The 24,101-nt window shown below is 62.1% G+C and overlaps 1 protein-coding gene across 2 annotated transcripts in view; it reads right to left on the reverse strand.

Annotated features, from left to right (window-relative positions):
• The window catches only part of CHD5 (chromodomain helicase DNA binding protein 5), a 65,849-nt gene extending 42,445 nt beyond the window's left edge, over positions 1-23,404 (reverse strand). For both annotated transcript variants that reach the window (XM_060013362.1, XM_060013357.1), the window contains exons 1-6: positions 23,326-23,404; positions 13,343-13,470; positions 5,782-5,961; positions 3,284-3,402; positions 2,457-2,695; positions 323-447 (exon numbers count right to left, since the gene is read on the reverse strand). In XM_060013362.1, coding sequence (XP_059869345.1) covers positions 323-447; positions 2,457-2,695; positions 3,284-3,402; positions 5,782-5,961; positions 13,343-13,470; positions 23,326-23,404 — 870 coding nt within the window. The remainder of the gene's footprint in view (positions 1-322; positions 448-2,456; positions 2,696-3,283; positions 3,403-5,781; positions 5,962-13,342; positions 13,471-23,325) is intronic.
• Between the last annotated feature and the right edge of the window lie 697 nt (positions 23,405-24,101).

The following is a 24,101-nucleotide window of genomic DNA, read 5'->3' on the forward strand; positions in this document are numbered from 1 at the left end:
GGCAGGAGAGCTACCCACCCAGAGTCCAAGCTACAGGGGGCCTTGGAAGGATCCAGGCTGAGCCCCTCACCAGTCAGGTGGGGAAACAGGCTCAGCAGGCCTGAATGTAGAATGGGAGAGTCTGGGGCAGGGGCGGGGGGATGGTGTGTACAAGACCTGCCCCCTGCCTGGTTCAGGAGAATGAACTGATAGCCCTGCTTTCCACGTCACCCAACCTTTGCATGTTACACACACACACACGCACGCACACACACTCACACTCGCACTCTCACACACACACACACACACACACACACACACACACACTCACACTCACACTCACCGAGGAGCCTTTCTTCCTCTTGCTGCCAACCCCTCCGAAGCGGAACTTGAGCCCGGCCACCTTTCTCCCTTTGCCCTTTTTCTTCACATCCTTGGAGCCTTTGATCTTCTTCCTCACTCCAGGCCCTGAAAAGCACCGGTGGAATAGCCAGCGCCCGCCACGGCTCACTCACTCACCGCCATGCTCTCACTTGGCCTTGAGAACCCGCTTTAAGGAAAGGGTGGTTTCTGCCGCTGCCCCTTCTCGGATGAGAAGACTGAGGCTCGGAAAGGTGACGTCCTTGCACAGCAGAAGGGAAGCCAGAGAAGAACCCTGGCCCAGTCCCCGCTCTGGCCGCTGTGCTGCCATCTTAGGAACAGCCCTGTCCCATCCCTCTCCCCAGAAAGGAGCTGTCCCCAGTGGAGCCACCAGCCCCCAGCGCCACTGAGGGCACACCGACCCACCTGCGGACCATCCTAGGCCCTGGAGGGATGTGCTAGGGCAAGAAGCCCTTTCCCCAGCTGCCAGCCTCCGGGCCACTAAGGGCACACCGACCCACCTGCGGACCATACCTAGGCCCTGGAGGGATGTGCTAGGGCAAGAAGCCCTTTCCCCAGCTGCCAGCCTCCGGGCTGTCTGCCATACCCCACACACCAGCACCACTCAAGACCGCCCTCGCCTCTGCCCATCATCCCCAGGAAATGCTGGCTCCCAGGTGGCCAGCAGGGGTGAGGTTGTTTTTATGGAACTGGTCACAGGACAATTAGTCACCTGGGGAGTAATGCCCACCCCCAGCAGCCTCTCCCACCAGGCCGAGCAGGGCAAGTGGGGGCCTAAAGGCAGATGGCCTCGCCCCAGGCCCTCCTCCGCCCACATCACACACAGAGAGCTGGGTCTGCGAGCCCAGCTGTAACCTCAGTGGCGCCACGGAAAATCTATTTCAATTTTTCAGGCTCTGAATAGGCAGCTCAGGGAATCGATAGCTCAGCAGCTGGAGCCCGACAGGAAATGAGAAAGAAGCCTGGCTGTGCAGACAGCAAGGGAGGGGAGCGGAAGCAGTCTCTAAAGCCCGCGTCACTCACCCACTGGGGCCCCCTGTGGGACCTGCTACAGGGAGGCATTATCCCAGAAACCAAAGCTCCTTGGGGCAGAAACAAGGGGTCCCCAGCGTCCGCTCTGCCCCCCATCAAAACCCAGGTCAGGGGACTTCCTTGGTGGCGCAGTGGTTACGAATCCGCCTGCCAATGCGGGGGACACGGGTTCGATCCCTGGTCCGGGAAGATCCCACATGCCGCGGAGACCCTAAGCCTGTGCGCCACAACTCCTGAGCCTGTGCTCTAGAGCCCACGAGCCACAACTACCGAGCCCGCGTGCCACAACTACTGAAGCCCATGCACCTAGAGCCCGTGCTCCGCAACAAGAGAAGCCACTGCAATGAGAAGCCCACACACCGCAATGAAGAGTAGACCCCGCTCGCCGCAACGAGAGAAAGCCCACGTGCAGCAACGAAGACCCAACGCAGCCAAAAAAACCCAGGTCAGGGCACCCAGGAAGGTGAGCTGCAGGCAACACCACCACTCAGAGCCCCGGGGAGATCAATGTCCCTGCTCCCAGTGGGGCCATAAATCCTCCATCCGGGGAAGAAAGGTCCCTCCCCTAGAACTTCAAGTCACAGAGAGCCTCTGCTGTCCCTATTCTCCCCACCCAGACACCACCACAGAGTCTGATTTTGTATCTGGACCTCCTTCCTGGCCTCCCTGGGAAGGCGGCCCTGTCCACGCCCACGCCCATGTACATCCGTTACCCCAAGGGCCGGGTGCTCAGAGGAGAGCGATCCACGGGTCACCTTGGGACCCCTTCCCCCTGGGAATGGTGCAGGCTCCAACCCAAGAGCCCCCTAACTCCCAGTAGCACGGGCCACACCTCTGTCCCCTCCTCCACACCTGGGAAAACTCCCAAAGCTCTGAGCCCACCGCCTCCTCCACTTCGCCAGCAGCCCCAAGAGAGAGGCAGGGCAGATGCCACAACACAGCTGAGGAAGGGTGGGTGGGTCCAAGGTCAACCAAGGCACTGGGTCCTTGATAGAGACGGGCCCGTTTGTCCCAGACTGTAGGGCCTGGGAGCCCTCTGCCAGCAGGACTGGGTGCAGCCTTACCCTTGCCCTCCTTGGTCTTGGCCTTGCGGACGGGCACAGGCTGGGGTGCCTGCTGGGGGCTGATGGCCAGCGGAGGCGCGATGGTGACCGTCTCCACGGCCGCGGCCACCGCTGCTGCGGCTGCCGCCGCCGAGCTGCCCTTAAAGGGGTTGTTGGCGCTGAACTCTCGCCACTTGGCACCCAGGACGGTCATCATTTTGGACATGGGGATCTTCGGGTTCTTCTTGGCGATGAGTGGCCTGCGTGGGGGGAGAGGCAGGAAGGTGAGGACAGCCCCGTGGAAGGGATGAGACCCCCATGTGACCCCCCGCAGGGCCCACCCTTCTTCTCCCAAGTCCCACACCTGGCATATACAGCAAACTGGGAAAGCTGGGCAGAAAGGAGGGCAGGGAAGAGGACCAAGACAGAGACAGCAGTCCAGCCCCAAGGCTCCCGATTCCCTGTTTATGTGGCCGGTGATCTTCTAATTGGGTTTTCAGACCCTGTAAGACCCGAGGGGCCAGAGGCAGGGGTCTAGTCCCATTTCTTTTAGAGCTGAGTGTGGCCACGGGGGCTCAAGACCCCTGGGAATGACTGGGGTTGCCATCCCTGGGGGTAGGACCAGCGAGGGAAAGCAGGACCACCTGTTGAGATGGAAGGGTCCTGCCTGCCCCTCCTGCCAGCTCTGCCCAGGGTCAATGTCAGCCTGGAAGCCCACCCCAGCCTGGAAGCCCACCCCAGGAGCCCAGGGCCCTGCCCCTCTGGCCACCCCACTTGGTGCCCCCGGGGGAGGCAGGCCTCGAGGGCAGTCTCCGTGGATGCCCAGCCATGGTGGCCCCGAGGCCCACCTGAGGAACTGGCTGAAGGCTTTGTAGTTGGTCAGCGTGTGATAGTCGGCCTCCGAGAACGGGTAGTCCACGTCATCCAGGCCCCACTCGGCCATGAGCTGCCCCGAGGACTTGGGCTCCTACGGACACACAGGCCGGAGGTGGAATGAGAGGTGGGGGTCCTTTTACCCTGAACCCCCCACCAGGGCCCCACCCAGGGCGCCTCGGAAAAGCAGGGGGATTATGTCAGCAACTTAACGAGAGCAGTTCTCACCCACCACTGAAAACATCCTACAGCATCTCAGGCCGCCAGCCCCTTGATCAGTGGGAACGGCCCAGAAGCCAGCTCGTGACGGGGTGCGGGCCACACGCCTGGGGGGCTAATGCGGGGGTTTGGGGGGAAGCCATGTGCATGTCCAGGGCAGGAATAATATCAGGACTCACTCTGTCCACCCCAGGAGATCACCTAGTACAGTCACACTTGGACCTCGTGAAAGGGCAGGTCACTGCGGGTTCGGGGACCAGGAAGGTGTGCCCTGGTCAGGGCAGTGGCCCAGCTCAGGGCAGAGCCCAGAGAGGGTCCCTCGGCTCCTGCTTCACTCTCCAGATGGGGCACCGAAGCCCAGGGAGGTGCGCGAGTTCCCAAGGGCACAAAGACAGCCAGCCAGCCCAGGCGTCAGGTCACAAAGCAGACCCCGGATGGCTAGGAAGGGAGGGGTGGGCGGTGGTGCTGGCTATGAGACTGGAACCTGCTGGACAGAGGCAGGCTCCGATCCTGGCTCTGCCACATACTAGCAGTGAGAGGTGGGCGAGCTACTTCATCTCGCTATGCCTCAGCTTCCCCATCTGCAAAATGGGGATAACAGCACCTACGTCACAGGAGGGACGGAGTTAGCACAGGTGCTTGGAACAGGGCCCTCACCCCGATTTCCCATTTGCTCCAGGCAGCCCTGAGCTGTGCCAGCCCCACCCACAGATCCATTCCACCAATCAGCACACGCCATCCCAGGCCACAGTCACTGATCCAGGGGGCATGTGACTCAACCGGTCCAGGCAGGGGCACCCCTGGGTCTCCTGTGCGGACAGCTAGGACACAAGCCAGCTTTCCCTCCTGCTGGATGGGGCAGGGGGTGTCCACGAAGCCCTGCACTGCTGCTACACACATTCCCAGCCACGAGGGTGCCTGGCCCGAACCCAAAGCTGACCCTCCAAAGGCAAAGAAACAGGGCCCTGGATGACACCACTGGGTCCCCCTAGCTGGAAGCCCCCTTGCCTCTCAACTCTTACGGCTGCTGATCCAACAGACCCCTTTTACTGCCTAAGCCCCTCAGAGTTGGGCCGTCTGCTCCAGCCAGGGAAGGCCACCCAGGCAGAACACACGGCCTCCCTCGGCCCCAAGGGACCCGCTTCCTGACCTCCTGTTCTCTGTGGCAGTTCAGAGGTGCTCCCACGTGGGGCCCCCTCCCTTGGCCAACCTGCTCCTGACACACAGCCAGTCCTGGAGCTTCCCACCACGAAGCAGAGCAGCAAGTGAGCGATGACATTATTACAGGACAACCCTGAATCACTCCTGTAAGTTCATCTTCCAAATCTGTCAGCTTCTCAGCTGTCATCAGTCACAGGTGACTCATAACACACCTGCCAACTAACGAGCTCCCTCCGGGTGTCGGGACACCGCCAGCACTAACTCACATGCTAACGTTTACGGAGCACTTATCTTCAAATCCACGGCCAGCCCAGACTGAGCCTCATCAAAGATCGAAGGCAGCAGGAGGTTCCCAGATGAGGTGCTGTCATCCGCCATCTGCCCCTGCCCGACCCAGAGACCCAGGACCCAGAGCCCATCTGCCGCCCTACCCTCGGCCCCTCCCCCCACCCCCGCGGAGCACCCCCCGCAAGGAGCGGCCTTGACATTCCAGGGGCCACATCATGCCCCACTTTCACCGGGAAGAGGCTTCTCCCCAGGGGAGAGCTGCAGGCCCATCGCTATAGCTTCCATGACTCTCGTTCCCTGGGACACTCTCCTGGGTGCCCATGTGGGATGAATTTCGGAACACGTGCTAAGGCCCCCTTCCACCATAAGCGGAGCTGTCCAGCCACTTCTTCTTAGCGAAAGCTCCATTTGTTTTAGTCTCCCAAACTGCTCCGACCAAGAGGTTCCTGACACCAAACTTGAGTTCAGACCATCGCTCTCCTCAGAAACGGCTGACCGCTCAAGCTGGGCAAACAGCGGACAATACATCAGCAAGAGGCCGCACGACTTCTTCCCCAAACTCCTGAGTGCCATCCACTGTTATTTCTAACGTGTCTCCGAGACCTGTGGCTACGGTATTTCTCACAAAGTTGTGTCCAACCTTCCTGCGCGTGCACTCACACACACACACCCATCTGCCCCGACGGCCCTTCGCGGGAAAGGATGCTCTGGTCCTTTGCCCACAGGGGCCCCTGCAGGGCAGGGAGCTGACAGCAGGAGGCTCAGCTCGTCCAAGCAGGGTCCCCCAGCCAGGCGTCAGGGTTACCTTGAGGCATCCGTCATCGTTGTCGTCCTCATCATCATCTTTCTTTTTTCGCTTGGCTTTTTTCTCCTTCTTGTCCTTGAGTTTTTTCTTCTTCTTTTTATTTGGGGAGTAGTCGCTGCCCTCACTGTCCGACTTCTCTTCCAGATCCTCTTCATTTTCCGACAGCTCATCATTGCTCCCCTGGAAGAGAAAGGTGGACGGTGAGAACAACAGGGGCCCAAAGAAAATGCAGAGTCCCAGGCAGCAGCACTGCCCTGAGAGCGGCCTCCTGGCAGAGTCTCACCCACCAGACCACTAAATCCCAGACAGAGGGGCTGCCCTGAGCCAGCACGGGGTAAGGGTCTCGTCCCCAATGACTGGTTGGTGACAAATGGTGCTGTGCAGGTGAGTCGAGGCCTCGGGTGAAGACACACGCCCCCACCAGGCAAGCTCAGTGTAGCCCGCTTAGACGGCCCTGTTTCAGGTTTCTATGGGCTTTGGGACTGTAACGCGTGTCAGCGATGGCACTCGGACCCAGGCGCTCGTAGAGAGGATATCATGCCCAAAGCCAAAAACCAAAATGCGGTCCATGCTGGAGAAGAGCCCCCAACTTCCGCCCCGGCTCCCAGATCCTCTCCTCTCTGTTCATCTTTGCATCCTATGGAGTCGTGTGTGTCAAGTGAAACCTGTGATTAACACGGAGCGCACATCCCGGTTTCATCTGCCTGTGCGCTCTCCGGACGCTGCTAAGGCACGAGCCCACCCTCCCCAGCGCCCGAACCCCGGCTGCTCATCTCAATATGAGACAAAGTAATTGAGGCAGCTCTTAAGCTTGGTTTCCTCGATTCAGTTTCCATCCATACAGGCAGAAAATGGCCCATTTATATGGAGATAAGGGTGTTTACAGACAGAGCATCCCCATCAGAAAGGCACTGCCCCTGCGAGAAAGCTGAGAAAGCTGTGTATTCGGGGCTTTTCAAGAGGCAAGCAGGCTGATTAGGCCCCTCCCGGCCTGGGTCTGCAGGAGAGGCCAGGCACGGACGCTCCAGTGAAGATGACACTTGGCATCTTCATGCTGGCGGTTTAGAGGCGGCAAAGAGAGGCACGGAAGAGATGAAGAAAGAACTGGAGAAATGAAGGATGTGAGCTCCGGAAGGAGCAATGAGGGAGGGAGGCAAAAGAGGAGGTGGAGAGGGAGGAGAAAGGCGGGGAGGAGGGAGAGGAAGGAAGTGGGCAGGGGAGGGAGCAGATGCAGAGAAGGAGGGCAGCAAGGGCAGTGGGTCTGTCTTGGGAGGCCCCCCGCCCGCTCTGCCCTTTCCAGCCGCACCGTGGAGTTGAGAGTCTTTTCCCAGGAGGGAGACTCTTCCTGAGACACAGCTGGGAAAGGACCCACCCGTGGGGTCCCTGCACTTCCTGACTCTCCTGCTGCTCGGCTCCCAAACCTTTTATGCCCGTTAAGCCGCTGAGTCAGTGTGCTGGCTGGTGGCTGGCAGGCAGCAGAGCCTCTGGGCCTTCCCGGAATACTGACTCGGTCGGCCACACCGGGCGGGCTCCAGGGGCAGTGCGCCGCTCCTGGCTGCTGCCGGAGCCTGCCCAGGGCAGGACAGCCTTGCACGCGATCCCGTTCCCAGGGCTCATGGCCACAGCTCCCAGCCCTGCCTCGGTCCTCTGGGGAGGCAGGGGTCAGACAGGGATGTCCATTTCCCCCAAGGATGTAGCGCTTGGCCAGCTTGGAAAGAGCACCCTTCGACAGACCTGAGAGACAGGCTCTATCCCAGCCACACCCCCGCACAGGTAAGGATGGGAGGAGGGAAGTGCCACAGGCTTCAGCACCGCGGACAGAGGCTGTGGGGCCCGCCGAGGGAGGGCCGTGGGGCTGGCCCTCAGCTGCCCCGGGGACCCCGCGAACCAGAGCAGGGAAGAGACAGGAGGACCCACGGTGGGTCCGGGGGCTCCCTGGGGAGGCTGCAGGGCACAGACTGTCTCGGAGCTCTGACCCTTGCTAGTCCGGAATTGGGCAAAAAGTCACTGCAGCATCCTGACCTCAGCCTCCTTGTGTGTGAAATGGGGGTGCTACGCAGGGCGGTAAGAGGGACAAAGGAGATCACGTGAGAGAGAAGGCCTCAAGCATTTTGAAGTAGGAGAGTCCCAAGTACCCGTGATGCCCCCGACTCTGCTCGGAAGCTGAAGACGCAGCCAGGACCACAAACCGGAGGACACGAGCCTCATCCCACCTCGTGTCTGCAAATCGGGGCTGGACTAAAGCCAAGTGCACGGACAGTGCCTGCAGCTGGGCAGCAACTACAGTGCAGACGGGCAGCAGGACGCCCAGAAGGGGCTGTGTGACCGCACCTGAGGGGGAGGTGCCCTGAGTGTCTGCTGGGGAGCCTGCACGCCACATCCCAAGTGCAGGAGAGGTGGGGAGTGGCCAGCACAGCTCTGAACGCAGGGCCCAGAGGGAGCTGGAGGTCTCCAGGGAGGGCGGGGAAGGCGCCTCCAGCAGACGCCCTGTCGGTGCGTGTGCACAGTGGTGGTGGGGGGGGTGCGGGCAGGTGGAGCACGTCTGGCAGAAGGCCCCAAGCTGTGCACTGCCAGGAGTGTGTTAGTCCAGCAGCCACTCCGGGGCTAAGTGGGGGGACAGGAGGGCAACGTTTCTTCTCGAGGAATGAGCCGGAGCTACAGCAGGACAGTCAGCGCCCCTGCGGCCCAGCAGGACAGTCAGCGCCCCTGCGGCCCAGCGCGGGACGACAATGACGGCAGCCCCTCGTTTCAGGGAAGGCGCAGACCCCTCCCTGCCCTGTCTACCTGCACCGGGGAAAGCCTGGCCAAGGAGAAGGCAGATTCCTCAATTCCCCGGCTCCCCGCCCATTCCCTGATCCCCTCTCTGCCCTGCCTCCTCCCCCACCTGCATCCCGATCTCGTCCAAGCCCCCCTGCCCACCCGGGAGGCTGGTGGAGGGCGGGGTGCAGGACAGGTCTTTGGAGGTGGTTTTCTCGATGGTACAATCAGTCTGTATCCACAGCGTCTCTCTGTATCCAGCTGTTTGGACACATCTAGACCAGGGCCTCCTTTTTTCTGTGTTCTGTTATTCCAAAATCTTCCCTTGCAGAGAAAGGGGCAAGCGGAAGGGCAGCGAGTGGTTCTGAAAACAACTCGAAGAGGAGTGACCCAACAGCAGGACCTGGAGGGATGCAGGTTGGCCAGTGGCAAGAAGGGGAGGAATGACCAGGAACCAGGAGTAGGCTCACCATTCGGTATCTCGAAACTTACAGGGGAGAGTGCGGGCCAAGCCACACTCAGGGAGGAGACACAGGCACAGAGCAAAAATGCCCTAATAAAGCCCCGAACCAAGCTGAGCCCCGAGCCACACTGTGGGCTCTGAACATCAGGACCAGCTGGGGCTGTGACCCTGATGCTGTGCCCTCTGGGCTGCAGCAGCCCCGGGCAGGACTATAGGGGATGCCCTGGATGGCAGAAGGATCTAAGGGAACTTGGAGTCCCAACAGAACCCATCTGCAAAGCTGCCTTCAATCCTACACCCAGGCTGGGTATGCGAGGAACTGGGGGTAGGGAGGAGGGGTCTCTGCCCTGAGCCCCGGGCCCACTGAAGGCACAGCGTGCCACCCGTGAAGGCCCTGGGGACCCCGAGCGGGCAGTCTATGCCCACCCTTCCTCCCCCAGCTCTGCAGATGTCTTTCGATCCAGGCCTCGCATCCCTCTCTCCCTTCCCTCTACGCCCAGCACTCAGCACATACCACATCTCTCTAAAAAGCAGGCATTTAAACTCAAAAGGAAGGACTCAGAGAGTTGGTCATTCTCAATTTGGGGTCCTTCGAGACTGAGAGGGAAAAAGAAAGAATGAAATATGAGCCTTCCCATTCACGAGTGTTATAAACAGTTATAATTTAGCACTGAATAATTGGTTGCTATGGTAACCGCTGCAGCACAGGTTGAAATCCTTTCTCCCTCCTGCGCTGGGTCTGACAAGGAGCTTCATCTGCATATGCTCAGGTTCCGGCCGAAGCCCCGGTTATTTTATGTAAATCAGAATTCACGACTTGCTGCCTGTCCCTCCACCCCACCCCCAAAAAACCTGCCGCTACATGGGTTCCACCACCGGGGGCCCTCTGCTCCCTCCACCCAGCGCCTTGTGTTGGGGCCACCTGGTTGGAGATGAAAAGGAGAAAAGGGGTGACATTCCCCTCCCCACATCCCGAGGACTGGGCTCTGCAGGCGGGCGGGCGGGCAGTGTGCACAGGGCGGCCAGGACCCTGCTCTCTGGCTCAGACTGTTGACATCTGAGAGCTGCCAAGCCAGACTCTCAGCAATGCTGGGGAGGGCGCAGCAGTGGCCCGAGGGCCACCTTGGGGGCCTGGCTGGCAGCGCCCGGTCATCTGCGGGGGCCCTCCAGTCTACCCTGGCCTCCATCTCCTTTGAGATCCAGGAACTGCATCTCAGTAGAGAGAGGAAGGAGAGAGGGAGAGGAAGTGAGGGGAGGGAGAGTGGAATGGAGGAGAGGAGGAGAGAGGAAGGGACGGGGGTGGGGGGGGGGTGGGGGGGGCGGAGAAGACATGCAGAGGAGGGAGAAGGAGGGCAAGGGAGACCCAGGAAGAGATGGATACAGCACAGACGCCATGCTCAGACCACAGCAGTGAGAGACGAGAGCCTCCCTCCCAGTTCCCAAGAAAGAAGCTTCGGGAGAGGGAGAGAAATCGCTGGGGAGAAGGTGCTTGCGCGGGACGCCCCGGGACCCTAGAATCTACCTCCACCCCGCATCCACAGAGCATCAGGTCTGAGGGCTGACAGCAGCGGCCACAACAGAGCCAAGATTTCAGAGCTTCAACCAGGAAGTCGGCCCCTGCATCCCAGGGCCCCGCTGGCCCTGAGCCATCTAACCTCTGCCCCCAACAAAGACAGACCTGCGGGCCAGGATGCGGGAGGGGCTGGGGGGAGCTGCAGCAGGGAATTCGGAGCCCCCTCCCCACAGCAGGGGGACCCGGTCCACAGCACCTCCCTCGGGGGTGTGGGGGGAGCCTCCAGGCATGGGCCACCCCCTCTTCCCCTCTCCTACCTCCACTGCCCCTCCTGGATAATGGGGACAGGAAGCGGCAGCTCACAACCTGCCCACGTGCAGCCCACGTACCAGCCGCGGGGTTAGGGGTGGGGTGTCCCGGGAGGGTATAGACCTGTCAATCCTGGAAGGATGCCAGGAGCCCAGGCAGTGAGAACAAAGCTGAGGGGCAACAGAGATGGAGGGTGGCATCGGACAGGGGCAGTGCTGGGCTCGGAGGAGGCTCAGGGTCCCTCTGGGGGGAGAAAGGGTCGTCTATGCGCGCCAGAGGAGACGGACAGCCGGGTGTGGCCGCAAGCGGGCAGGGAGAGGCTTCGGGGCAGCTTTGGCCAGGAGACTGGACAGGGCAGCTGTCCTAAGGAGGTCCTTCCCGGGAGCCAGGAGAGCCGAACAGGGGGCGGACCTGGTAAGAAATGCTGACCCCAAGCTCACCAGAGAACACAGGCAGGACGTACCTGCGTGGTTCCAGCTGGAGGAGGTGCGGCTGACACCTCCCTGCCGCAGTCCCTGAGCTCCAGGCAGGCCAGCCAGGGGCCAACCACTATGGGGACCCGGGGCACCGCCCAGGGCAGGCCCTGCCCTCCAGACGCTTGCAGGCTGACACCCTGGATGCCCCCGAGGGCCACTGGCCTTCACCGTGGCACCTCTCACGTGAAGACGCCCTGGTGGCCCATATCTGATTTGCCCCCAAACAAGCAGGTGGGTGTGGATAGGTGATGCTCCCCTTACTACAGACACAGAGGCAAGGCTCAGACAGGTGTGGGCAGTGGCCTGGGGAGATGTGGGGAAGAAACTCCACCACCCATCGCCTGCCCACCATCACAGGCCCTTTGTCCTCAGGAGTCTCCTCCATCCTGCCCCTGCAGCCTGTTTAGGGACCCTCCAGAGTTAAGTCATACTACGGGCCCCTCTGCACAAAGCCTTGCAGGGGACGAGCCAGAGGCCCACGGTGGCCTTTAAGGCCACGTCAGAACATCTCCACAGGGCACCCCCCACACACACTGCTACTCTGTCCCAGGGCCACCGAGGGCGATAACACCCCCGACCGCCTCCCCTCTGAGGCTGGGCCAGGTGGGTCTCCTCTGGGCAGGGGAGGCGAGAAGGCCAGAGGATCGACAGCGCTTCCCCTCGGAGCAGGCGGGCCAGGGGAGGACCAGGCTGGGGGGCAGGGGGCAGCCGGACATCCCCAGGGCCAGATCTCAGCTGTGTTGCTGTGACCCCTGGCAAGTTCATCTCTGAGCCTCATCTGTAAAGCAAGGTGCACACCAGCCCCTCCCCATAAAGCCACCGGAAGGATCGAGTGACGCCGAGGAGAGGTGGCAGCTCTCACAAGGTGAGAGACGGGAGTCCCCACGTTGCCCTATGACCCTATGACCGTCCCCTCCAAGCGCCGAGGGCTTTAAGCTACGAGGCAGCCCCGGTTTCCCCCTCTGTCGGGTGGTGATGACCATCCCTGCCCCCGACTCCCAAGGTTGTTGTTGAGGATGAAGTGAGTCCACGCGGGGCATTCTAGAAATGCTCACACGAGTTACTCATAGGAGACCCATCCCTCACCAGGGTCTCCTTACTCTTCTCCCATTTGTATCTTGCTCACCAGGATTCCAACTCACAACAGGTTGGAAGCAGCAAACCAGAGGAACAGACAGCTGGCAGGAGGCAGATACGGAGCGGGTAGCGGAAGGCACCACCAAGAGCACAGAGGCAGTGGACACAGGTGCAAGCGGGAATAGGGGCCTCCAGTGAAGGGGAGGGAGCGCCGGGGACCCCATGTTGTCATGGCCCAGGACAGACACCAAGGAGAAAAGAATAAACACCCCAGCACACCCTGTTTAAGAACACAGTAGGAACTTCCCTGCTGGTGCAGTGGTTAAGCATCCGCCTGCCAGTGCAGGGGACACGGGTTTGAGCCCTGGTCCGGGAAGATCCCACATGCCGCAGAGCACCAAAGCCCGTGTGCCACAACTACTGAGCCTGCGCTCTAGAGCCCACGAGCCACAACTACTGAGCCCACGTGCCGCAACTACTAAAGCCCGCGCGCCTAGAGCCCGTGCTCCACAACGAGAAGCCACCGCAATGAGAAGCCCACGCACCTCAACAAAGAGTAGCCCCCACTCGCCACAACTAGAGAAAGCTCGCGCGCAGCTACGAAGACCCAACGCAGCCAAAAATAAAAAAGTACACTTGGGAATTCCCTGGCGGTCCAGTGCTTAGGACTCCGTACTCTCACTGCCGTGGCCCGGGTTCAATCCCTGGTCAGGAAACTAAGATCCCGCAAGCCGTGCTGTGCGGCCAAAAAAAAAAAAGAAAAAAAAAAGGACAGGACACTTGAGATACATCTCGGGGCAGGTGTCCGTGGGGACGCTGCCCACACCAGACACTGGTTTTGGTGTTTCTCACGCAGGCTCAGCTCTCGGGAGGCACCCCTCTGCCAGATGGTCCCGGGAGCCCACGTCTTTCTCCACAGGCCCAGGAGAAGCAGTCAGGACGCCCGCGTGGCCCAGCCCCACTCACCTCTTTCTTCTTCCTCGTCCCTTTGGACCTGTTGTCCTTGAGCTTCTTGGACTTCTTCTTCTTGGGAAGGCTCACGGGCTCCTCAGGGAAAAAGTCATCGAAACCTTCAAGGCCACCATCTTCTTCTTCTGGAAGAATCAGAAGGGGGAGGGGGTTACTCCGCTGCTTCCTTCAGGAAGACCCCCAGGGACACAGAGTGAGAGGCAAGGCCCGCTGGGACAGTCAGTTCCTCTGCCACCCAACTGTGCCGGATCACGGCCACCCTGCCCTCCCCAGCCCATTCCCACCCCTCCCCGCCTTCTCCATCTAGTTCCCCTGCCCCAACCCCTCAAAGCCACCCCCAAACCCGCGGAGTGGAACCCCAGCCCCTTGGGCTGTGTCACATCACCCCACCTCTCTGGGCCTCTCCTCCTCTCAACCTGCAAAATGGAACAATAACCACCTACCCTGCTATGACAGTGCTTGGGAAACTGAAGCAAAAACAAACGACCAGGGCTTCCCTGGTGGCGCAGTGGTTAAGAATCCACCTGCCAATGCAGAGGACACGGGTTCGAACCCTGGTCCGGGAAGATCCCACATGCCGCAGAGCAACTAAGCCCATGCGCCACAACTACTGAGCCTGCGCTCTAGAGCCCGCGGGCCACAACTACTGAGCCTGTGTGCCTAGAGCCCGTGCTCCACAAGAGAAGCCACCGCGATGAGAAGCCCGCGCACCGCAATGAAGAGTAGCCCCCCCCCCGCTCGCCACAACTAGAGAAAAGCCCGCGCCGCAGCAACGAAGACCCAACGCAGCCAAAAATAAATAAATAAAATAAAATAGATTTAAAAAATTTAAAAAAAAACAACAAATGACCAAGTAAGAGGCCTTGTGGACATGGCTCCCCAGGGAGAAAGCAGCCCCACGGAGTCACAAAGCCATCTCCAGCTGGCCCAGGGAGGGGTCGAGGCCCACCTCCGCCCTCCAGAGGGCCACGGCGTGGCCAGGAGAGAGCCTGTGAGTGCAGGATGACAGGGACGTACAGGTCACATCCCCCTGGGACCACCTGGTACCTTGGAGCAAGCGCCCGGGAGCTTGGAGGAGAGACCAGCGCGGGGGATGTCAGGGCTCCCCTTAATGGGGATTCGAGGACCACACTGCCCCCCGCTGCCTGGTCCCCACCCGCACCTGCCAGGCCCACTCCCCGTCACAGGTACCCGGACACACACAGCAGGATGCCAAACACACTCCGCTGGGCGCTCGGGACGATGTGACGGTCCACAGAGAGGTGGGTTTTCTAGAAGCTGCCCGCCTTTCCTGAATCCTCATTCCTTCACGCACTGGAAAGGCTGGGGGGAGCAGGGGGGTGTGTCACGTGGGGATCTTAGAAGAAGCTGCAGGCTACATGCTTCTTGCTGCCCCCAAAGGGAGCCCGTGGCTGGGGCCTAACTCCCACCCAGGAAGTCAGGGGTGAGAAAGGGCACGAGCCCTGGGTTCCTGGGACCAGACGTGGGCCCCAGGGCTGGGGGTGCGGAGAGCGGGAGGGCCCTCTTGGGGGCAGACGGCAGCAAAAAGACACCGCAAGAACAAGCCACCCAGACTAGAGCTATGCATCTGCCTGCCAGGGATGAAGGAAGCTTCCAGTAGGCACCGGCACAACCTCCAAAGAGTCCACAAAAGGGGTCCACAAGCCAGCCAGCCTCCACACCAGCAGCTTATCCCCCATCCCACGGCCTTCACTGCCCATGTGCACGGGGGTGGGGGGACACGACAGGGAGTCTCGCTCGGTCTGGGGTCTGCCTCGAGCGGGACCCCACTGTGGGGCTGCCACCCTGGGAGACCCTTAGGAGGGCAGAAAGTCCCAGGGCCACGCAGGGGACTTTCATATGGGAAATGGGCAGTGTCCTCACTGAATCGGGTTTAAATGATAGGCCCCCAACCCCGCCCAGGAAGTCTAAAAATTTTAGAGTACAACATCCTGGCTGTTGAACGCGCCAGACCCACAGATGCTTGGACACACCCTGGGCGCTCCAACATCGCCCATCGTCCAGAGGGGTCCACCCCAGGGCCTGGGACCCTGCCCACTAGAGTCCCCAGAGGGGAGGGGGAAGGCGCCCATCACCACACTCTGGGTGCGGCTAGAGGGCGCTGGTGATGCTGGTGGCCCAGTGAATGCCCGTCCCGCCCACACCTGGAGGGCCAGTTCCCACACGTACCACACCCCTACCCAGGGAAGGCGGGGGCTGCACCCTCTGTCTCAGCGCCCCTCTGCCCCAGGGCCCTCCTCCAGGGCTGCCAGGGGGCCTGTGGCCCTGCCCCCCAGGAAGCAAGTGCTAGCCCTGTCTTGTCCGGCCCCCCCAGGAGTCCACGGGGACAGGGCATGCCCAAGTCTCAGTCCCCTCCCCATCCTGCCAGGCAAACACAGACACAGAGAGAGACCAACTCCAGACAGGTGAGGGAGCTGCCGTGCAGGTGACACGAGGGTGGCCTGAGCGCTGGCCTTCCCCGGGAAGCCAGCTCAGCGGTCCTGAATGGCAGACAGGCGCAGGGCTGAGGACAGGACCACGTGGTGGGCACAGATGCTGTGGCCCTGGCCAGGGCTACGGCCCACGGGGCGGGCAGCGAGGGCAGGCCCGAAGCTGGGTTTAACGTGGGCAGGCTTTGAGGGGAGCCAGGCTAGGGCAGCAGGACCCGAGCCCGTCCTGTCCCCTGAGCCCTGGCAAGGGAGAGGCAAGGATTTCGGGGCCAGTTGGAAACGTTCATAGGGACCCCCAGTCATCCTGGAGTGGAGGGCTCTGGGGACAGTGACATGGCTGGCGGGGAGCCAGGCTGACGAGGAGATGCCCGTCCACGCCTGCCCATTCTCCCACCGGCCTCCACCTCCCCCGGAGCTGCAAAGAGACCGCCTGGGAAAGCCACCCCCGCACGCTGGCCGTGCCCAGCTCGGTTATGTAACGGGCTCAGCTGATGCAACCGGGAGGGGGCCTCTCTCTCCCGCCTCCTGCTATCTCCCCACGTCCCCTGTCCCCTCAGCAGCGCAGTCCCCAGACTGGGAAGGCCAGCCCAGCACACGGTCACAGACTGACCGGCCAGCAGCACAGACCATGGATGCACAGGAGGCCACGGGAGGTTCTAGAAGGAAGCCTGGGATCTCCCATGGGCTGCGCCCCACCCTGCCTGGGAAGGAGGTAGGGGCACCTCTAGCCCTAACCCACGCCCAGGACAGGGCTCGGAGGAGAAGTCCTCAGGCCCTCTGCCCTTGGACAGACCCCTCCTCCACTCCCAGAAGACCTCACGGCCCAGGGCCATCTGTCTGGTTAAATCCCTCCTCCAGGGCCCTTCCAGAGCTGGCACACGACCACGGGGACCCCACCCTGCCCACCCCCATCTTCCTCCCCCGCACGGCTTCTGGTGGCCCTGAGGACGCCCAGGGCTGACCTCCTGTGACGCTGCTCCCCGACACCCCCATGATTCCCACTCAGCCCTGCCCCCCTCCTCCCTCTTCTGCAACCAGCCCTGAGCTTCTTCTAAAACCAGACCTGGAGAGTCACAGCCAAGCAATCCTTCCCAGTGCCCATCGGCCCCTCCCGGAGCCCAGCCCTGTGCCTCCTCAGGGTACCCAGCCACCAGTAAGGCGGGAGCCCCCCCGCCCTGGGGGAGGGTCCTGAGGGGAAGCGGCCTCAAGACTCCTTGTCTGCCAGCTCCCTGCTGCCCCCCAGCCCTTCCAGCCAGGCGGCCGTGCCCTCACGCACCAGCCCTGCCCCTCCAGGGCCCGGGGCTCCATCGACCCCCAGAGGGGCTATAATTAGGACCCATTAGCCCTGATCTGTCTCCCAGGTCTGGGGCAGGGCCGGGGGAGACTGCTTCAGAGATGAGACGGGGGACAAGGGGGGGGACGGCAAAGAGAGGCACCTGCACCCCCTGCTGCTTTCCCCCAGCCCCTCACCAGGGGCTGCACACACTCTGGCTTAGCCCTGCGGGACCCCCAGGCTGCTCCGCAGGCTGCAGCCCGGGCGGGGGGCGTGGACCCTTCTTAGCGAAACACCTTATAGCAGTGGAAGGACCTACCACCTGCACCAAGCTCGAAGCAGGTAGCATATGTTCGTTTATATGAATTCATCTACTCCACACAGCAACTCTGGGAGACGGTACTGTTATCACCCCCGTGTGCAGACAAGGAAACAGGCTCCGAGGATCTCATCGCTTGCCCACTTGAGTCTCACAGCCGGCAGGTGGCAGAGCCAGGATGGAGCCCCGGCAGGTGGCTCCCACCCCCAGGTGTGGTCCCCGCGCCTGCCCCTCCCTCCAGGTATAGGACCCTCCCAGAATTCAGACCTTCCCCACGTTTATTTCACAAGCATTTAAACAGCATAGCCCATGTGCCAGGCTCAGGCACGCCCAGGGGACACTGAGGTGACTCAGGCCGGCCCCTGGTCTGAAAGATCACCTGTGGTCCCTCAGGGTGGGAGGGTCAGGGCTAGTCCACCGCAAGTCCCCATGCTCTGCCCACCCCCTGCCCCTGTCCTCTGGGGACAGGGAACTTAGCAAACACAAGGTGATCAGAGCGAAAGAAAAACGTATGACTGTGGAAGGAAGAGGTAGGTCGTCTGATTCGGGGTGGCTGACGGATGTGGGGAGGTGCAGCCAGGAGCCGGATCAAGAGCTCCGTCACCCGAGTCCGGAAAGGTAAGCAAATCTGTCAGCGATGGGGACCCAGCTCGACGTCCACCATCCTCTCTGAAGCCTGTGGAGAGGGTCTCCTTCCATTCCCCCAAGCAGGAAACAAGACCACCTGGTGGCCAGGAGGAGGGACAGGGAGCTCAGGCTTCGAACCACCACCCCTTCCTGGCAGGGTGGCCCCCAATCCCTTCTCCACTGAGCCCACTTCCTCATTCTTGAAATGGGCCGAGTACTGGGAATTCCCCGGCAGTCCAGTGGTCAGGACTCCGTGTTTTCACTGCTGAGGGCGCAGGTTCAATCCCTGGTCGGGCAACTAAGATCCTGCAGGCTGAGCGATGCAGCCAAAATTAAATAAATAAAAATGTAAAGATAAATAGGCTGAGGACTGCCTTTCTCACGGGGTGATGAATTAGAAACTGTGAGATGCAGTTTAAGTGCCTGGCAGTGGCAGGCGGGGCCCAGGGCCTCAGGAGGGCTAGGATGGCCGGGGCTGAAGGAGTGGATGGCGGGGGGAGGGGTGGGCTCTCGTTTGGCCACTGCTGGGCCAGGGGTTCTCAGGGCCACCCTAGGGCTGGCCAAGGAGGGGTCACCAAGACTAAGGTTCCCATCAGTCCTTGGAGTGCCCCCCACACCACAGGTCTCTACTGACATTGCTGGGGGGGGGATTAATAATTCATTTATGACATTTAACAAAACCCAGACACTACCTCACTGGCATCTCATCAAACAAAACGTCAGTCCTGAGCACCACGGGCGGGCGGGCAGGCAGGCAGGTGGGGGCGGAGGACAGGGGAAGTTTTTACCCTAAGGGAGTGGGGCCTGGATAGAGTGAGGATGGAGGAGGCTGGGGAAAAGGAGGAAAGAGAGGCCAGGAGGGAGGGGACGGGGACAACAGAGGGAAAGAGAGGGACAGACAGACAGAGAGAAGGAAGGACTCGGGGAAGACAGCCTGACAGACTTGGAGACAGACGAAGGGATAGACATGGGGAAAGAGTAAGTGAGAATAAGAACAGGAAGGAAATAAGGACAGAGCCAAAGAGACAAGGCAGGAAGTCTCAAAAGTTTCACCTGCAAAACCCCCAGAAAGTCAGACACCGTGTACTGTGTTCAATACTCGCTCAGAGAAGACATGCAAGAAATCTATGCTGGGTGGGTGAGTGGATGGATGGATAGACAACTGGATGATGGATGGATGGACAGAGAGATGAATGGACCGATGGATGGATGGACTGGACGGATAAATAAATGGATGGATGGAGACTGGTTAAGATGGATGGATGGAAGGAAGAAAGGAAAGAAGGGATGGAGGGATGGAGGAAGGAAGGAAAGGTGGACTGGACAGATAAAAACGGATGGGTGGATGGATGGATGGAAGGAAGGATGGATGGACAGATAAATAAATGGATGGGTGGATGGATGGATGATGGGTCAATGGATGGATGGATGGAAGGAAGGACTGGACAGATTAAATAAATGGATGGGTGGGTGGGAGGATGGATGGATGCATGATGAATGGGTAGGATGGCTGGCCAGTGTATGGTGGGTGTACTGGTTGGTTTTGTGGTTGGATGGGTAGATGTTCTGGTGGGAGGGTGGATACGTGGGTGGATGGATTAACAAGTGGGTGGGTGACTGAATGAACTGATGAAATGATAAATCACTTTAGAATGCGGTGACTACCCCACAGGCCAAGCCACTGGGCAAAGGCTGCTACAACCGCTTTACCTCCCTCCTCTCGGCAAACAGTATTAAACATGACCAGGCTCCCCGGGGTGCCCCGAACCCACATCTCCCCAACGTGGGGGGAGCTAACTAAGAAGGCACAGACCTTCAAGAACCGTGGCTCTCCCTCCCTCCTGGTCCCTGGGCCCACAGAAGCCTAGATGGGCTAGGGGGACCTGGGCCAGTCCAGTGCCAGAGTGGTCACACTGTCTGGCCTGGAGAGAAGATGGGCTCAGCAGCTCTAGGAAACCCACCCCTCTGTGTGGGACTGAGGAAGGGCTGGGCCTACAAGGCAGGGAAAGGGCCTGGGATGCTGAGGCCCTCTCCTCCCTCCCTCGCTCCAGCCCCTCTGGCCCAGGCTCCCAGCCCCCCAGCTTACTGGATGAGGGTGCACGTCTCAGAAGCATTTCCTTGGGGAAGGCAGGCCAACCGCTCCCCTTGGACGGTGGTAACTACAAGCCACACTTCGCTGGGCCCCTATTACGTGCCGGGCACTGTGACCTACTTGTTCCACGTGCACTGCCCCATCAGTCCTCATAATAAGCCCTCTATGAGGTTGCTGACGCCGCAGCCCATTCCACAAGTGGGGACACTGAGGCAGAGGGACTGGGTAGCTTGCCCGAGGTCAGCCACAAACAAGCAGCAGAGGCGGAGCCACCTGACTCTTGAGCCCTCTCTTGGACTAGCCCTCTGAACGCCCAGGGGAATCTGGCAGCTGGGCACCTCCCCCACCCCCGCAAGCAGGCTCAACCACCCGCCTCAATGCCAGAGAGCTGCCCGACCAAAGCCCGGGCGGCAACGTGAACGCTGCTGAGGGGGGTGGCGGACGGGCAGAGTGAAGACAGTAGGCCTGACAAGGACTGAGTCCGCTGCGGCAGACTGAAAACTTAGTGTGACAGCTCCCAGCACACCGGCTCCCCCATCCACAAACGGCCACCTGGGGGACCCGCCGGCCCTACAGCCCTGTGGGTCACGGCCACGAGCTCAGGCTGACGGCTGCAGAGAGGCCGCAGTGGAGGGTAGGGGGCCAGGCGGCCAGTGCTTCAGGAGAGACACGAGGCCTAGGCCGAGGCTGTCATCACGTCCAAAGGCCAGGGTGACCCAGGGACCCCCCAGCCCTCAGACACTGAGACCACAACCCTCTCTCTAGCACCCACAGTGCTAGGTGCCGGGCACAGTGGGTGGTCACGGGAGTCACACCCAAGGCGGGAGCCCACGGACACAAGTCAGCTGATGATAATATTCCAGGGAAGCACTGCGAAGAAAATAAAGCATTAAAATGGGCCTGAGAACGACAGGGGTGGGGCTACGCTGGAGCCAGGAGCTGAGACCTAACCGGCAGGAGGAGGCAGTTGTGAGCCGAGGAAAGCGTGGGTCTGGCAGGGGTCACGGCCAACGTTCAGGGCAGGATGGAGCCTGGGGGCTTCCAGAAGCATCAGGGAGGCCAGAGTGTGAACAAGGAGGTCGGGGTGGAGATGAGGGTGGAATAGAAAAGGGACTTTGCAATCAGTCCAAGCCGTGGGGGTCCGGGTTTGCTTTGCGTTTTCAAAGGTGACCCTGGCTGCTGAGCGGAGCGTGGTCGGAGAGAACTGGTTAGGAGGCTCTAGAGGGGACCAGCCGGAGGGGACCAGCGGAGGGGACAGTGGTTTGGACCAGGGACACAGAGAGGAGCTGGCAGCTCGGGGAGGCTCAGGACGTGCTCTGGAGGTGGGAGCCCCTGGCCTTGCTGAAGGACAGGCTGCAGTCTCTGCTCTGCGGGACTTTGGAGGCCTTCCTAGAGGCCCTGGGGCCAAGCCCACCCCCCCACGCCCTGCCCTGGAGTGACAGGTGCAAGCCGGAGGGAGGAAAGGTGGTGGGCAGGCGACTCGGACCCAGGCCCAAGTGGAGTGAGCTGGGTGCCCGCCAGTCTGGGGACACCTTCCCTGGCCTCCTCGCCTCCCCTCCTCTCCAAGCCCTGACACAACCAGGGAGAGCCAGAACGCATGGGAAAGGGGGACAGGGGACCCCATCAGGGGGTTGGTGAAGTCCCAGAAATAAGTCTGTTCACGAACGTTCAGCTGTCCACTGGCCCCATCAGTGCCACAAAGGGCCACGCCCCGAGTACCACTCACTGAGGAAGCCAGTGACCAGCTTTACCAAGGAGCCAGCTTCCTAAGTAGAAAACAGCCATGGGTTTCAGTGCCTGTGCTAGGCCTCTGTGTTCCCTTCCGGGAAATGGGCCTAATTCCCTGGACCCCAGCACGTAGCAGTCAACTATTGTCCAAGCAACTCCACCCATGTGTGGCCACCTCACCCCCACTCCCCTCACCCCAGCAGGTCTTCGCAAACTTGGCTGCACTGTCTGAAAAGCAGGGTGAGGCCCCAGTCACCCTGTTAAAGCAAGCAAACAAGTGAGCAGGGGAGGAGACCCCCCAGTGGGCATGGCCGCCTGGTGGGAAGCCCCTCAGTACGAGAGGCAGAGCAGAGAGGAGCTGCCGCCCCTGGGTCCTCCCCTTCTCACCTCCTGCACACAGGAGTTAAGGTGCCAATCTGTGGAATATGCTCCCCCCTGGGGCCAGACAGCCCACTCCAGGGCCAGGGAGGGCTCCGGCACCGCCCACAAGTCCCCCAGGAGCCCAGGAGGGGCCATGACTCGGTGCGGGGAAGCTGCGATGTGACAGAGTCCCCCAGAAGGGAAGGAGGAAGGCTGCTTGACAGGGTGAGGCCCTGCCCAGCTGTGCCAGGAGGGGAAACGTCCCAAACAAACGGTGAGCAGTTGAGTAAAGAATGATCCCGCAAGGCTACCCCTGACGCACAAGCCCTCTTTCTACTGAATTCTGGAGAGGGGTGGCAAGGGCAGGGGCGGTGGCCCTGCGAGTCGGGCCCGGAGCCAAAGCAGGGTGGGCTGGGAACGCCACTAGCCGGGCGACCGCGGGCTGGAGGCGCCGGCCGGCGCTAGGGCGCGCCAGGAAGACGCCGGCGGCCCGGGCAAAGTGCTTGGGAGCGGCAGTCACGGCTCCCGGCGGCCGGGTAAGGGGAGCGGGAGTCCGAGCCCGCGCGCCTCACCCCGGAGCTTTCGTGGGCCCGGAGGGAAGCCGCCCCAGCCAGGGCGCTCGCCCTCTCCTCTAGCACGTCCCGTCCTCCGCCCGCTCCGGGCCCCACCCAGCCCACCCTGGGGCCGAGACCGGCCGGGTCCGGGTATCTGGTCCCTCCTGCCCCCGCCCGTCCCCGCGAGGCCAGGGGTGCGCGGCGCGGGGCGAGAGTGCCGAGTGCGCGGCACCAGCAGCCGAGCGAGATTCCCGCCCCCTTCAAGGGCACGCGGGCTGACCCCCGCGGCGCCGCGCCCCCTCCCCGCTTCGGGCGCCCGGCGCAGGCCCCCGGCGGTCCTCCGCCCGCGCCGCGGCCAGGGTGGCCCCTATCGTACCCGCCCTTGGCGGCCCGCGCGCCGCTCCCCGCCGCTCGCCCAGCCCCGCGCCCTTGGCCGCGCGGCGCCAGCAAGGCGGGAACGCAGCCCGGCGCCCCTTCCCGCGCGCCGCCAGCGCCGCCCGCGAGGTCCGGCCCCGGGGCCCCGCCGGTCGCCTCGTCCCCCGCCGCCCGCCCCGGGCGCAGCCGGCGCCCCGCTCACCTGACATCTCGTCCTCGTTCTCCATCTCGTCCGCGAACAGCCGCGGCAGCTCCTCCTCGGTGCCCAGCGGGCCCCGCATGCCCGGCGCGGGGGGGAGGGGAGGTGGGCGCCCCCCCTCCCGCCGGGCGCGGTGCCAGCCTTAACCCGTGCGCTGCCGGACGGGCGCGCGCGGCGGGCGAGGCGGCCTCGGCGAGAAGATGGCGGCCGCCTGCCCCCCCACCCCCCCAAACCTCCACTCCCCCGTCTCGACCCTCTTCCTTTCGGCCGCCTTCGCCCCGCTCCCCGCAAAGCCCGGGTTGCTCCGCCCACCGCGCCCCGCAGCCTGAGTCCCGCAGCCGGCCGAGGTGGTGGCGGCAGCGCCGGCGGCAGGCAGCAAGAAGGGGGGGGGGGCGGGGGGGGGGCGGCAGACATGCCCGGATTGTGACGTCCAGTCTGGTTGCTGTGGCAACCCCATCCCATCGTTCCGGCAGCGCGACTAGTTAACAGCAGAGAACAAGTTGGGGGGACTAGTCCTGAGACTCTGGGTGCGGGGTGGGGACAGGGCGCTCCGGCAGGGGGAGCCGTCGAGGCGACCACGCGCCCGGGGACCCGACGGCCGAGCTGGGAGCTGGGACTCGGGTGGGCCGGGCCCGTTGGGAGGCGGGGAAACGCCGGCCCGCGTACCCCGGCAGGGCCCAATGCCGCTGCCGCCCCCGCCCGGGAAGGGTCCCCAAGGGCGCGGAGGCGGGGTCCCCGGGGCAGCGGGCAGCGAGCTCCAGTACTCCGCTCACACGCGC

This window comes from Delphinus delphis, chromosome 1, assembly GCF_949987515.2.
Source record: "Delphinus delphis chromosome 1, mDelDel1.2, whole genome shotgun sequence".
NCBI lineage: Eukaryota > Metazoa > Chordata > Mammalia > Artiodactyla > Delphinidae > Delphinus > Delphinus delphis.